General features: G+C 40.8%; 1 protein-coding gene across 1 annotated transcript in view; it reads right to left on the bottom strand.

The window, feature by feature from the left end:
* The window catches only part of LOC132350467 (myosin-13-like), a 1,192,166-nt gene that overhangs the window by 17,722 nt on the left and 1,159,208 nt on the right, over nt 1-15,236 (bottom strand). Inside the window, 1 exon segment of the mRNA XM_059899652.1 lies at nt 6,093-6,112. Coding sequence (XP_059755635.1) covers nt 6,093-6,112 — 20 coding nt within the window.

A 15,236-nucleotide genomic window follows, 5' to 3' on the forward strand; every position in this document is an offset into this window, starting at 1 on the left:
GCACATTAACCTTAGCAAACGCCGTTGCACTGGGCAGAAATACAACCGAATGTGGAAGCTGCCAAAAAACAAAACCTGAACACAGCGGACACGGTCTGGAAAGAGGAGCCCTTCTTCTTCCCGCCCTTCTTGCTCACCCCGGCGTCGCCTGGAGACAGACACAAGAGGATGTGTCCAGTGAGTCCTGAGGACACAGTGGTGGCCTTTCCTACCCACCTACCCCACCAGTTTTATTGAGATGTAACTGACATATAACAGTGTATATGTTTAAGGTGTACAACATAATGATTTGATATATGTATATATTGCAAAATGATCACAGCATTAGGTCTACTTAACATCTATCCCTTCACTTACAGTTTCTTTTTCTTGTGATGAGATTTTTTTTTTTTTTATGGCTGTGTTGGGTCTTCGTTTCTGTGCGAGGGCTTTCTCTAGTTGCGGCAAGTGGGGGCCACTCTTCATCGCGGCACGCGGGCCTCTCATTATCGCGGCCTCTCTTGTTGCCGAGCACAGGCTCCAGACGCGCAGGCTCAGGAGTTGTGGCTCACGGGCCCAGTTGCTCCGCGGCTTGTGGGATCCTCCCAGACCAAGGCTCGAACCCGTGTCCCCTGCATTGGCAGGCAGACTCTCAACCACTGCACCACCAGGGAAGCCCTTGTGATGAGAGCTTTTAAGCTCTACTCTCTTAGCAACTTTCAAATATACAACACAGTGTAATTAACTACAGTTACCATGCTGTACTTAACAACCACGGAACTTATTTATTTCATAATTGGAAGTTTGTACCTTTTAACCCCTTTCACCCAGTTCTTCCACCTCTCACCCGCCACCTCTGGCAACCACAGATCTGATCTCTGTTGCTATGAGTTTGGTTTTTTAAGATTCCACATATACGTGAGATTATACAGGATCTGTCTTTCTGTGTCTGACTTATTTCACATAGCATAATGCCCTCAAGGTCCACTGTTGCCAATGGCAAGATTTCAGTCTTTTCTATGGCTGAATAATATTCCATTATATATGACCTTTTCTTTATCCAGTTATCCATCAGTGGACACTTAGATCGTTTCCATGTCTTGGCTATTCTAAATAATGCCACAATGAACCTGGGAGTACCTCTTTGGGATAGTAATTTCATTTCCTTTGGGTATATACCCAGAAGTGGAATTGCTGGATCATATGGTAGTTCTATTTTTAATTTTTAAAGGAATCTCTATACTGTTTTCTGTAGTGGCTGCACAAATTTACATCTCCACTAACAGTGCACCGTTTTGTCAGTGGTGGCCTTTCTAAACCGCTTCCTCCAAACCCTGAAGTGAAAGTTTGGTTTTCTTTTGACATAGGAGAGCTGAGGTTTTTTGGTTTGTTCATTTCCGTATCCTGATTCTTAAAATTCCTCTAAACTACTCAGATTTGGGAACACTGATTTTTATCATTGTGGGAACGGAGTGGGGTGGGATATGGGTGGCATTTAACTGGGAGTATAATTTAGACTCTCTGTATCCAAGGAGAATCTTTTCCTTTAGACATCAGACATGAAATCCAACTGAATAGTTGGCAAGATTGAGATGTTCCTCTTGGTGAGTGTTGATAATTCCTAGTAGAAAGTTCAGATAGCCCAGTGAAAAGTAATGACTTGAACATAAAGTACTGCCACACTTGTTTAGTCAATTACAGGCAACAAGGTGATAGGAGACATTATGGCCTAGTGCAATGGTTCCAAACTTTAATATGCACCAGAATTACCTGGAGAGCTTGTTAAAACACAGATTTCTGGGCCTCACCCCCAGAGCTTCTGATTCAGTAGGTATGGGATGGGGCCTGAGAATATGCATTTCTAGCAAGTTCTTAGGCAATGCTCGTGGTGCATTCATCAGCTGATGGTGAATTCATCATTGTGGTCCAGGGACCACACTCTGAGAACTGCTGGTGTAGGGCCTTCTGACTCCAAGAGTGGTCCTTGAACATGTTGCATCAGCATCACCGAGGAGTTGTTAGACATTCAGAATCTCAGAACCACCCCGCATTACAAAACCAGAATCTGCACTTTAACAAGATCTCCAGGTGATTTCTAGGCATAGTAGAGTTGAGAAGTACTGGGCTTAAGGCAGGGGTCTCCAAACTTTAGTTATGTGTAGCAGTGTCGGGGTGTGACAAACAGTGTTTAATTAAATAAATGCTTTAGAACTCACTGCTTAGCGTGTGTGTGTGTGTGCATATGCGTGTATGGTGTGTTTATGTATCTTTCTGCCTCTCTCTCTCTGTCCACCCTCCCGCTCATCCCCCCCGTCAATTCTTTCCAAACCATCCCCTTTCACAGACCTTCTCTTTATGTGTTTTCCTTGCTTAGAAGCTAGAAAATTTGGCTTAAAGTCCTGGCACTGAACTTGGTCAAACCACTTAACTTCTTTGGGCCACTAATCTCACTTAAAATGAAGAAGCAAGCCTAGCTCATTTCTAAGGCCCCTGCAGGTTGTGTGACTTTTCTGGTTCCTTTTCCTCATCTGCATTTGCTTTTCCTGTTCCCTCTGGACCTCTTCCCGTATCCTTCCTGACCCTCTACTTCTTTTCCCCACAACTCTTCCCCTTCTCTCTTTCTTTCTCTGCTTTTTCTTTTCCATACATTCTTCTGTAAGTGACCATAAAATGGAGTTCAATTACACACATATATCCCCATATCTCTCTTAAGAAATAGGTCATATGTTTTGAATAAAGCCTTTTATGTTTCCTATTAGAAGTGGGAAAATTGAACATTTTATGGTTGTCCCTTGGAACTTCCCCCGCCCTCAATCTTACACTTTATGAAATTACTCTTCATTGGTAACTGACTGTTGTTTCAATATCCCTCCTTGAGATTCTGGGGGGATCTAGTCCTACAGAAAGAGGAGCAACTGCTTCCCTCTGGATCTTATTCAGGATAAGTTGCATTTCGATTTTACTTTGGCCAGCAGCTCTGCTGAACCATCTGTGTGCTCGTGGTTAAGTTTTCATAGTTAAGAGATTGGAACTCAATATAGCACCACAAAGAGGACCTCTGGCTTGCAGGCTTCATGCAGTTTAAATTTTCTCAGTTACTGCCTGGTGGAGAGGAAGAATTCATCCATATTGTTTCCTCATCTGTGAAGATAGTCCCTACTTTTGTGGCTTAAGTGAGTTTTACGACAGCAGCAGTTCTCAAGCTTTGTTTCCTCAGAACCCCTTCACACTCTTAAAAACCATTGAGAACCCAGTGAGTTTGGTTTATGCAGGTCATATCTACCAATATTTATGGTATTAGAAGTCAAAATTGAGAAAATCTAATTCATTTAAAGTTCCTATCAAATTCATTGCATGTTAACATTAATGACATATTTTTATGAAAATGACTATATTTTCCAAAACAAAAAAATTAGTGGCAAGAGTACCATTGTTTTTCATTTTTGCAACTCACTTTAATGTCTGCTGAGTAGAAGATGGATGGATTTTCATGCCTGCTTCTCTATTCTGTCTGTTGCTGTATGGTTTTTTAGTTTTTTTTTGTTTGTTTATTGGTTAAAGTAGATATAGAAAATCTTTCACAGATATATAATTTGGAAAAGGAAAGAGTATTTTAATTACCCTTTCAAATAATTGCGGATATTCTTTTTAGATACTACACCAAAACTTGACACGTGGTAGTTTCTGTGGTAGTTCCTTAAAGGCTAGTTGCAATGTGGAATCTGAAACCATATCAACAAACATTATGATCTGTTGGTCTGTGTTGAACTTTGAATGAAACTTTTACCCATGTGTAAACATCATACATTGATCATTTGGAAAATATTGTTCACTGAATTATACAGAACTTCCAAATATTGGCACGTTTCATTATACAGTATAAAAAATCACAATCATTAATATCAGTACTGATCTCATTAGAAAATTCAAATATTAGGACGTTGTCAAGCTAATGATAGTAGATACAAGTCTTCCAAAGTTTTAATTTTTGCTTGAAAACTCAACTATATCATTAGTAAAAATTACTGTCAGTAGTTTTCCTTGAAAGGGTAAACACACTTCACTGTTTTTTGAGAAACTGTGTGCCAGATATACAAGTCTGAGAAACAATAGTTTGTCCTCTAGTCATTCTTTCAAGTAAAAATGGTGCTTCATGAATCAAGTGGCAGGTTCATCTTGCAACTCAGACAACTGCACATGTGTTTTTCCTTGAGACAAATGTCAAAGTCCAGTGTGCAAAAGGAGTGCTTTTCATGGACTTCCTGTTTGATCATGTAGAATATTATAAAGATGTGGATAAAATTGAGATGTAATCAAATTAATACTCTCCACTGCTGCAAATTTTAGGTTATTTTTCAATGAAGCTGGCTTTTTAAAAAAATTATTTATTTATTTATATTTATTTTTGGCTGCGTTGGGTCTTTGTTGCTGCGTGCAGGCTTTCTCTAATTGCGGCGAGCGCTACTCTTCGTTGCGGTGCGCGGGCTTCTAATTGCGGTGGCTTCTCTTGTTGCGGAGCACGGGCTCTAGGCGTGTGGGCTTCGGTAGTTGTGGCACACGGGCTCAGTGGTTGTGGCTCACGGGCTTAGTTGCTCCGCAGCATGTGGGATCTTCCCAGACCAGGGCTCGAACCCGTGTCCCCTGCATTGGCAGGCGGATTCTTAGCCACTGTGCCACCAGGGAAGTCCTGAAGCTGGCTTTTTAAATTAAAAAAAAATTCTTTTTCACTGTCAGTGTATGGCTGTGAAGAATACTATGACTATTAGTACAGCTTGGTGCCATATCTTGATCTGTAATAAAGTGTCAGATCGTCTATCCATCCTTGCTTTTGCATCATTAAGTCAACACAGTGAAGAAAGCACATGGCATCTGGGTATTATGAAAATTGTTTTGACCTCATGTACCTCTTGAAAAGTTCTTAGGAATCTCCAAGGATCCATGGGCCACAGTTTGAGAATGGTTGCACTATAGTGTGAGGGAATCTCATCAGGCTGCAAGTGTATGATCTGATGTCATTTAGCTTGACTTAGTGTTCAGCCTGCTACCCAAAGTGTCGAAAGTTGATCCACATCAAAATCATCTGCAACAGAATCTCTGTGGTTGGGACTGAGGAAACTGAATTGTTCTCAAGGGCCTCAAACACAGTGATGTTTGGGAGCATTATTTTGCTTTTATAAAGCCACTCTTTCCAAAACCATGGCATAGTCCCAATGGTCCAATACAAAATGATTTTAGGCAACTCTTTCTTAATTTTAATAGTTATATTAAAGTCTATTACCTTATTTTAGCAAAATGTAAGATGCCATCGATTGTAAGATAACCTATTTTGTGTCCCACTAATAAAGGAAAACACCCTGCTAATTACAGTACTCCTTTCATTGATTATAAGATGCATCCCAAGTTTAGAGATAATATTTTGTGAAAATGTGAAGAAAGTTAGAATAAAATAGAATAATATGTGCTAACGACTTAGAGACAGTGAAATATCTGTTTATAGTAGTGATATAAAGCAGTGTTTCTCAAACTTTGGTGGGCATAGGAATCCAACTGGGAATCTTGTTGAAATAGATATTCTGATTCAGCAGAGCTGGAGTAGAGTTTGAGATTTTGAATATCTAAATGTCTCAGCTGATGCTGAGATAGACGGTCCAGACTTTCATAGCAAGCATATAGGCTAACTTTGAGAAACACATCTAAGAAGAAAAAGGAATCAAGGTAAATCAAAATATTAAGTGAATTAGCAGTACTGGTCTTAAATGGGTATTGCAAAATTTGTGATAGTAGTATAAGAATGAAGTCTGAAGTTGGGGAAAGACTACAATGACTCATGGTCAAACTATACCTTTAGGTCTCTTAGAAAAACAAGACTTTCCGTCTGGGATTCAAGTCACTGCGTGTGTTGAGGGGAAGATTTTTCTTCTTCCACCCACAGCTCTAACCATGACTCAGAATCCAGTATCTCCTACTTTTACTGCCTAGATGATGCATGAGTTGTCTCAGCGATATTCTTGCAAATGTGTTGTCCAGCCTACTCAAATGCCTTCAAGATGACTTTTTTCCCTTTTGAAAATTTTGGAAAATCATTTGGGGTAGTTTCTGCAGGCCAAAGATACTTCTTGCTTTAAACTGAAATCTGGCTCTCTGTGACTTCAGGATGTTTGATCCTCCTTTCGGCTCTTGGTAACAACAGAAAGAGTTCAAACTTTCTCCCCACAAGACAACTCTTCACCCATTTGATGGCTGCTCTGGGTTCTCCTTAGCTTTTTTTTTTTTTTTTTTTAATGTGGACCATTTTTCAAGTCTTTATTGAATTTGTTACAGTATTGCTTCTGTTTTATGTTTTGGTTTTTTGGCTGCAAGGCATGTAGGATCTTAGCTCCCCGACCAGGGATTGAGCCTGGAAGGCGAAGTCTTAACCACTGGACCTCCAGGGAAGTCCCTCCTTAGCTTTTTCTTTTCCAGGCTAAGTAGCCCCAGTGCTGTCTTCATCTGTTTCTTCCGTGATGTGCTTCTGCATCTCCTTTACCATCACAGTGAGCTCACTCCTGTTAATCTCTTAAGTGTGATATCCAGACCACATGTTGTCCTCCATCAGCATGTGCCCTCACCTCTCCTGACCTAGGTGTCATGCCCGAGGTGGTGACTGCCCTCTGGCAGCCTCCTCACACCGATGGCTCACCACTCACTGTCAAGCAAAGCCCCTCAACGCACGCTGTGTGCGTCCGGTTGCTAAGTCAGATCTTGTCCCCATATTTATACAACTGTACTCTGGGACCCAGGGCTAAAACCATGTATTCTTGGCTGATAAAACTTTCCCTTGTTAGGTCTCATCCAACTCTCTTGGCATGACTCATGGTGTCCCTGGAAACTCTACCCCCAGAAAGTCCCCTAATTATCTGCTTCTTGGTTTTGAGAGCTTGACCTGCTTCCAGCCCTACACAGCTGTGTCCCTCCAACCATCCCCTCTGTTCCTGTCTTTAGGGGTCTTCCAATGGGGATGGCCATCCCAGTCTCCCTGACCTCCAGCACCACCTTCTGAGTGTTCCCCAACCCCTCTTACTGCTGTCAGTGCGCTATGACACTGCTCTCAACTTTCAGCCCTCTCCTGGGAATTTCTCAGCTACTGCATCTTGTCAGCAATGGTGTGGTCATGACTTAATTATACTTTGGTTTCCTTGGTCCTAATTCATCTAGAATTACTTCCAATAAACACAAATCTTGAGGTGGGGGAGTAATTTTTTTTTATTACTACAGTGGACATAGGTTTGAATCCATTTCTCCTTATTCTCTCAGCATCATTTGTGAGTAAAGACACAGCTGAGGGGATTCATGGGTGCGGCCTCTGCTCAAAAAACAGCAAAGTTAGACTTGTGTGAAGACTGAATCTTGAGCCTACGAACATCATGTTTGGGGCCAACCTAAGTATATTGACCTGGAGCTTGTGTGTCAAAGTTCTGCAGTGTGTTTTATTCCTGTTAGTGTGATGAGCAAATTTGGGAAGACCTGCTTCCTTAGCTGCATATTTTGTAATCTGCCTTTAGAAATACTTAAGTAATGGATTTTAATGTCATCAGTTTCAGATTCCTATGAGTGTGGCAAGAATGAGAATGTGTAAAACACTGTTTGCTAATTTCAATTATTGTATTCCCAATCAAGATGACAGTGACTCTTACCTTCTTGGTTTCCAAAGCAATGGTTAGTGTCCTTCAGGAATGAAGTGGCTTCTGAGAGAGTGAGTCCAGAAATCAAAACTAAACCAAACAAAGAACAAATGAACTATGAAGAGTTTAAATAAATCTAGAAATTGTACTTTTCTAAGTTTAGCTACATTTAAATAGTACACAGTGGATGGTGTGGGATGGAAATACATTTTCCATTTTTCCCTTCGGTTAAGTCATCATTCTTTAAATAATTGGGTAATTACAGCACTGATTAACATTTTTTTTGGGTATCTTCTGTGTGTGCAAAGTACCATGTCAGCTCCTTAAGGGGGTATAAAAAAGGATAAAGACACTCTCTACCCTAAAGGAATGCAAAATTTAGGAACAGTTAAGAGAAATGCTCAAATAAATCTTTTTTTTTTTTTTTTAAATTCACGTTCTTTTATTTATTTATTTATTTATTTATTTATTTATTTATTTATTTATTTATTTTTGGCTGTGTTGGGTCTTCGTTTCTGTGCAAGGGCTTTCTCTAGTTGCGGCAAGCGGGGGCCACTCTTCATCGCGGTGCGCGGGCCTCTCACCATCGCGGCCTCTCTTGTTGCAGAGCACAGGCTCCAGACGCGCAGGCTCAGTAATTGTGGCTCACGGGCCCAGTTGCTCCGTGGCATGTGGGATCTTCCCATACCAGGGCTCGAACCCGTGTCCCCTGCATTGGCAGGCAGATTCTCAACCCCTGTGCCACCAGGGAAGCCCTCAAATAAATCTTTGAACAAGGAAGAATGATACAAATTCTGTAAGCGTCTAAATGAAGTATTATGGGGACATAGAGAGATGATGCTTCCGGCTGAGGGTAGGGGGCCGTGAGGGGTCAAAAAAGAAAGGAAGGAGGGAGGGGAATGATCCGGATTGTAACTTGGATGCTTTTAGACCAGAAGTTGAATTCTTTGGCAATGAGAGAAAAGTTGTGAATTATGGGCAAGACTTCTTTAAGAGGTCTAGGAAGGGCACGCTCTTAAATATCCTATATTCTCTTGGAGAAGATGAAGGTAGGGTAGCTGATAACTTATTTGGGACTAAGGAATCTCAGTCCAGAAGTTGATAACCTACATGAAGATCTCAGGATACCGTAAGAGTCTGAATAATTTTCAATATCAAATTTAACTTAAACTTCCCATTTACCACACAGTACTTTTATGGAACCTGGGGAACATGTCGTGAAATACCATTTAGGCAGGAAGAGACATTTCAACACTTGCTTTCCTACTTTGGTCGTGTATTCTTGGCCTCTTCCTTTTATGAGTCTCTAATAATCTCCAGCTATATCCTAAATTTCTCACAACTTTCTCAGGAAAAGATTAAATGATTAAGTGTCATATTCTGGATCCTTGGTTTAAACGAAATCACACTTGGAGGGAGAACCTCGGTTTTCTAACGCCAGCTCTGTAAAGTAGCTGTTGTAATTTCCTTGAGCTTTGGTTTCCTTCTGTAAATGAGACAGATGGACCAGAAAATCCCCAAGGTTTCTCTTAACCCTGTGAATGTCTGACAGAAGGTATTCTGGTGAAGATGGTGGCCAGAAATCGAAGCATCGCAAGCTCCTAGAGCTACAGAACCCCTCTGAGGGACGCTCCTGCAGTGTCAGACACGACCCAGCCCGACGTCCACAAGGCATGCCATGAATGAGCAGTCTGGACACTGGTCATTAATAAGCAAACGAGGATGCATTCTGAGATGGATCAAATGCGTGGGAGAATTTCTTCCCGCAATCATCTCCCAGAAATCCTGACATAAGAAAAATTTTACATAACCAACCACAAAAATTTCAAATAATACTTCAAGGCAATCACAGAAGAGATATCACAAATTAGCATGTTTATTTGTTAACTGCAATTATAATACTGACCTAAACAATTAGAGGGGTAAGCACGTATTATATTCAGCTTTATATCCTGCAGGTTAGTTTTTTTTTTTTTTTTGGTGTCATAATTGCTTATATTCTTGTCTTTTTACTCTTTGTAGAAGCTTCTTGAAAGGCCTCGCCATCTTGTCTCCCATATTGCCCTTAACACAGTTCCTTACGCTTAGTAGGCCCTCAGCAAAGGCTGCTGTGTTGCCTTCTCTCCTCTCCAGGTAACCTGATCAGGTATAATCACAGCTACATGGAGCAAAAAAGCGGGCACTTGTGAGCACTTACCTTGCGATGCTGTGGTCGAAGCAGTTTCGAAAGTGTGGCCCCCAGCTCCCTTTATACTCCCAAATGCGCAAGCCCAGCACTCTAACGTGGCTGTATTGGGGGATCACCATTTACTCCTTAGATGTAAATGCATCTTAGCCCTGATCTTTCACTCTTGTTAAGTTACTTGGATAAATGACCAGTGGAGGCTGTATAATGCCAAGTCAGCTGCGTAGGGATTTTGACGTTGGACACAGATCTTTGAGACTTAGAGAGTCCTAGAGGCCGAGCAGAACTGGGGCAGAGTGTGCCAAGAAGGTCAGTGAAGGGCAGAGCCACAGGGTGAATTGTCAAGCGATGGATGATCAATAGCATGGATACTAAGTACGTCTCCTTTACCGAGCATCGTAAACATGAGATGGTGTGCGCCTCTTCTCAGAAATCTCCGGAAAACATAAGATTGGCCATTTAACACAACCATTCTTTTTTTTTAAACATTATTTTTTAATTGAAGTATATTTGATTTACAATGTTGTGTTAGTTTCAGGTGTACAGCAAAGAGATTCATGTATGTGTATATATATATATATATATATATATATATATATATATATATATATACACACACACACACACACACGCACACACACACACACACATATATATCTATATATTCTTTTTCAGATTCATTTCCCTTATAGCTTATTACAAAATACTGAGTATAGTTCCCTGTGCTATACAGTAGGTCCTTGTTGTTTTTCTATTTTATATATAGTAGTGTGTATGTGTTAATCCCAAACTCCTAATTTATCCCCCACCTCCCTTTCCCCTTAGGTAACCATAAATTTGTTTTCTATATGTGTAGGTCTACTTCTGTTTTGTAAATAAGTTCATTTCTATCATTTTTTTTTTTAGATTCCACATATAAGCAATATCGTATATTTGTCTTTGTCTGGCTTACTTCACTTAGTGTGATAATCTCTAGGTCCATCTAACCCATCTACTCTTAGCCACTAATTTATTTTGTTAAAAAATCCATTGTAGATGGAAAACTTTCTAAAATGTATTATATATTATCTTGATTTATTTAATCTAGTATCTTGAATAGACTTCAACTTTTCCTTGATCACTCAGGGGCCTGGAAGGTGATGTAATAAAGTCGTCAGGGATATTATAGTTTCTTCGCGGATGTTACCCTGCACTAATTGTTCCTAGGTTGCAATGAATTTTTGTGTCACCTTTCTAGTTTTTATATCTACACCTTCACGGCAAGGCACTCAGCTGTATTCTGTCTGTGGTTAGTGTGTTTGCCTCTGTGAGCCCAATCTTCCTTTTTCTAATCTGCTATAGAATGGGAAACAGATGAGCAAGCTAAAGCAAAAAACAAACAAAAAAAAGGAGTCATAAGTTCCATGGGAAGTTCTAGAAGTCCTAATGGAAATACGTGGTCTTTGTGACAAGTCTTATGGTTGCTCGGGGTTGTTTTTTGGCTGAAACATAAGTAATGTTTGACTATGTAGGAATTACCATACATTTTAGAAGTTGGAGCCATTTACAGCAATACAGCCTGACTTGTTTATGTTGTATATGATCAATGTGTACTGAATTATACTCAATATTTTGTAATAACCTATAATGGAATATAATCTGAAAACAATAAAACTGAGTCACTTTTCCGTAAACCTGAAACTAACACAATATTGTAAATCAACTATACTTCAATTCAAAAGAAAAAAAGATTCTCTAGTCTTCCAGTGGGTAGTCTCATATAGGTGAGGCATTTCCAAGGACAGTTTGCATTAGTCAAAATGAAATTGTGGACAAAGGAGAAACAGATAGGAATAGGACTTCCACGTAGCATTTTCCAAAGTAGATTTGACAGAATGCTGATTCTGAGAGAAACTGTGAAATAAAAGTTCCCGTGGCTAAATGAGTTCAGGAAATGTGGCCAACTCTATTCCCTGTTGCTGGAGATTCACCATAAATACTAGCATGTTAAGGGGCCTGAGAAGGCTTTCAGTAAAAAAATATGAAGAACTTTTTTGTACCTGGTGATCTGATGTTGGAACACCATCTTACTCCCTGCTTGAGAAAACAAGAGGAGAAGGCTGAAGGCTGCAATCCACAGAGAACTTGTCTCATTCTTAGTACCATTTGGCCCAGGAGAAAGCAACAGAGAGTGATCAGGCATAAACACAGCTGCTTTTATCCAAGGGACAGTGTTTTGTATGTAACAGATGCTCAGTAGATTTTGTTCCTGTGTATAAATGAATAAGGACGATTCATGGGGAATCTGTGTTGAAAGAGGGCTGAAGTGATAAGGCAGAAAAGAATGGAATCAGACTCAGTCTCACTTAATAGTAATAGTTTATATTTATTAAGAACTCACTACGTGCCAGGCTTTATCCATATCGGCTCACTTAAGCATCATAATAATTTTGTGGGGTAGGTGCTAACATCATTCCCATTTTATGGCTGAAGAAATTTGGGCCACTGAGAGTTTAAATAAACTGCCTAAGGCCACATAACTAGTAAGTGGCAGAAATGGGATTCAAATCCTCTCTGGCTCTAGAGCCAATGCCTATAAACTTTCACTTTTGCAAGCTCATCACTTTTGAGTGCTGGCAATGGGGAAAGGAGATATGAAATAGGGACATTGCTCCAAAGCAGGTGATAATGGACATGGGAAGAGAGTACATAGACACGAAAAGATAAATTACTTTTCCAAGGTTAAGTGCCAAGATGAGTGAGATGCACAGTGGACTAGATGTATGGACAAGGTATTTAAAACCCGTAAGGTATGTTGTGTATGTAAAATATTCTCGAATTGTTATTAATGATAATGATACTGCTTTGGAGGAGAGATCTGAAGGGGATGGTGACTGTGGAGATAATAATAATAATAAAAAATAATAATAATGCTTTTTGTAGTTCTTTCCAGTTTACATAGCACGTTTGTATATTTTATTATGTTTATTTTTCTCTGCAAGTCTTAGGGGGTTATACTGTTTATATTCTTATTATTCCCATTGTCCATATGGGGAACTGAAGCCTAAGGGAGTTAAGGGATTGACCAAAAGGCTTCACAGCTAGTAGGCAATGGAGCCAGAATTGGAATCCCAGGTTGCTGATTCCAAAGCCTCGCCTTTTCCTCTATCCTCTACTCTCTCTTAAAGGAGGCAGATTTTAAGAGTACAGGGAGGAGGTTCCAGGCTTAGGGAACGTAGGGATTGTGGTTAGAAACAAGACTTCCCAGGGTGTGTTTCAGGAAGGTGGAATGGGCAAGCCTGGATGGAAGGGTTGGGGGTAACACGGAGGTGAGGCTGGAGAAGTGGGCTGGGCTTGTCTGTGATAGGCTCCCAATGCCCATGGAAGGAGTCAGGACATTATTCTGAGATCACTGGGGAACCTTTCAAGGTTTTAAGCAGAAAAGTGAACGTGTGTGTGTGTGTGTGTGTGTGTAGACACACACATATATCTGAAGATTAGTATAGAACTGATGGTAGGATATAATGGAGAGGGAGTACCTGAGGTCCTAGAACCACTTAGCAACTATTTAGAAAATCTTGGTGTACAACTTGCCAAGATGATTATACAGGCTCTGATATGATTTATGGGAGTAGGTGGGCAGTTAGAATTAACCCCTGGATGACCCTATAAATTCAGATGTGTGTTAAAATTCTCCATAGCACCAGAGGGCTGGCTTTCCCAGTGATTGTCCTCTGGTATCTCCGGGTCCATCCCGTAGGTTCAAGAAGAGTATTGTGTGGGCTTGAAGTTGTCTGCCTCACTGTCCCATTTAGGCCTGGCAAAAAGAGAACCCCAGGAGGTGAAAGGAATATGTTTCTCTCATTTAAGACCTCTCTGAGCTCTAGACTTTTTATTATTATTTTTAACATTTATTTATTTATTTAGGCTGCTCCAGGTCTTAGTTGCGGCATGTGAGATCCTCTTTGTGGCATGCGGGATCTTTAGTTGTGGCATGCACGTGGGATCTAGCTCCCCGACCAGGGATCGAACCCGGGCCCCCTGCATTGGGAGCGCGGAGTCTTACCCACTGGACCACTGGGAAGTCCTCTAGACGTATTTTTCGAGGCCCTATCCCACATTAATATATTACAATCCTCTCAACATAATATTAAACATGCAAGTAATATCTATTTGCATTGAATATAAAAATAATCATGGTGTAAAATGAAGAGGGCCTTGATTAAGCAGTACAGAAATGAGATGTAAAAGGAAAGAGAAAACCCAAGGGATACCCTGAAGGCAGGATCCACAAGACTTTGATGATGCCGTGTTTGAGGAGGAAAAAGGAATCAGAGGATCCTACCTTTCATCCAGCCCTCATTGCAGCCTAGAAATCTAGGGGCATGATACCTGCCCAGGAGGAAGAGTGAAGGGGGGGGAATAGCAATTTAGATTTTGGACAGATTGAGATTGAGATGATGGTGATATCCAGCTAAGTAGGTAGAGATAAGGATTCAAAGTTTACATACAGGAGACATTAAGACTGAAGATGTAGGCCTGTGAGTATGAGGGTGTCACCTGTATACAGTTGATAGTTGAACTTATTAAGGAAGCTGGGTTCTCAGAGAAAGGCTGCATGTTGAGGAGGTGAGAGGCGGAAATGAAGACAAAAAGAGTGGAAAAAAAAAAAGGTTATTCTTCAGGTAAACAAATACCTGAGTGAGATCTTGCTGGAGTCAAAAGAGCCAAGTGGATCCATATTTTACTTCTGTCATTTACTGCCATAAATGGCAAGTCCCATCACCTCTCTTCGCAGCTGTGATGTTTTCTCCTTCCGCTGCAAAATCAGAAACATAATTTTGTTTCTGCCCAAGTCATGGGGATAGCGTAGGGATCAAATGAGATACTGTCAAGATGTGGCTGTCTCCGCAGGCAGTCTCTTTCCAGCCAGTGCCAAACACTATGCTTCAATCTGTATCAACCTTGACACAGACCGTGGCAAATAATCCACTAGCACAAAAAACATAAGTGAGCAATGCAGGCTTTACTGAAGATTTTGTAGAGCAGACTAGAAGAGGGTTATATTACATCCCCTAAAGTATTCAGTTTCCATCAGCAATGACTTCCACGAAGTCCATTTTCCGTCACACTGATGCAGGTGGTTGATTTCCTTTCTTCCCCTGAGGTGTCTGCCCGACCCCTACGGGTACTCAGTTGTTCCTCTGTTACATGGGGCCCTTTAGCTCTGCCATTGACCTGCATGCCTACTCATCTGGTTACTCAACAAAATAGAAGTCCTCAAGTAAAGAACACCACTTTTATCCTTAGCCAGTTTGGTGATCACCTATTTTTACTCACATATTCCCCTTGGGAGCTTCATCTTTATCCCACCACTATGCCCTGTAGTCCCCAGCTCACACCCCACACCATCATTCCATCTCTCCCAACCC

The sequence above is a fragment of the Balaenoptera ricei genome, chromosome 16 (assembly GCF_028023285.1).
Source record: "Balaenoptera ricei isolate mBalRic1 chromosome 16, mBalRic1.hap2, whole genome shotgun sequence".
Taxonomy (NCBI): Eukaryota; Metazoa; Chordata; class Mammalia; order Artiodactyla; family Balaenopteridae; genus Balaenoptera; species Balaenoptera ricei.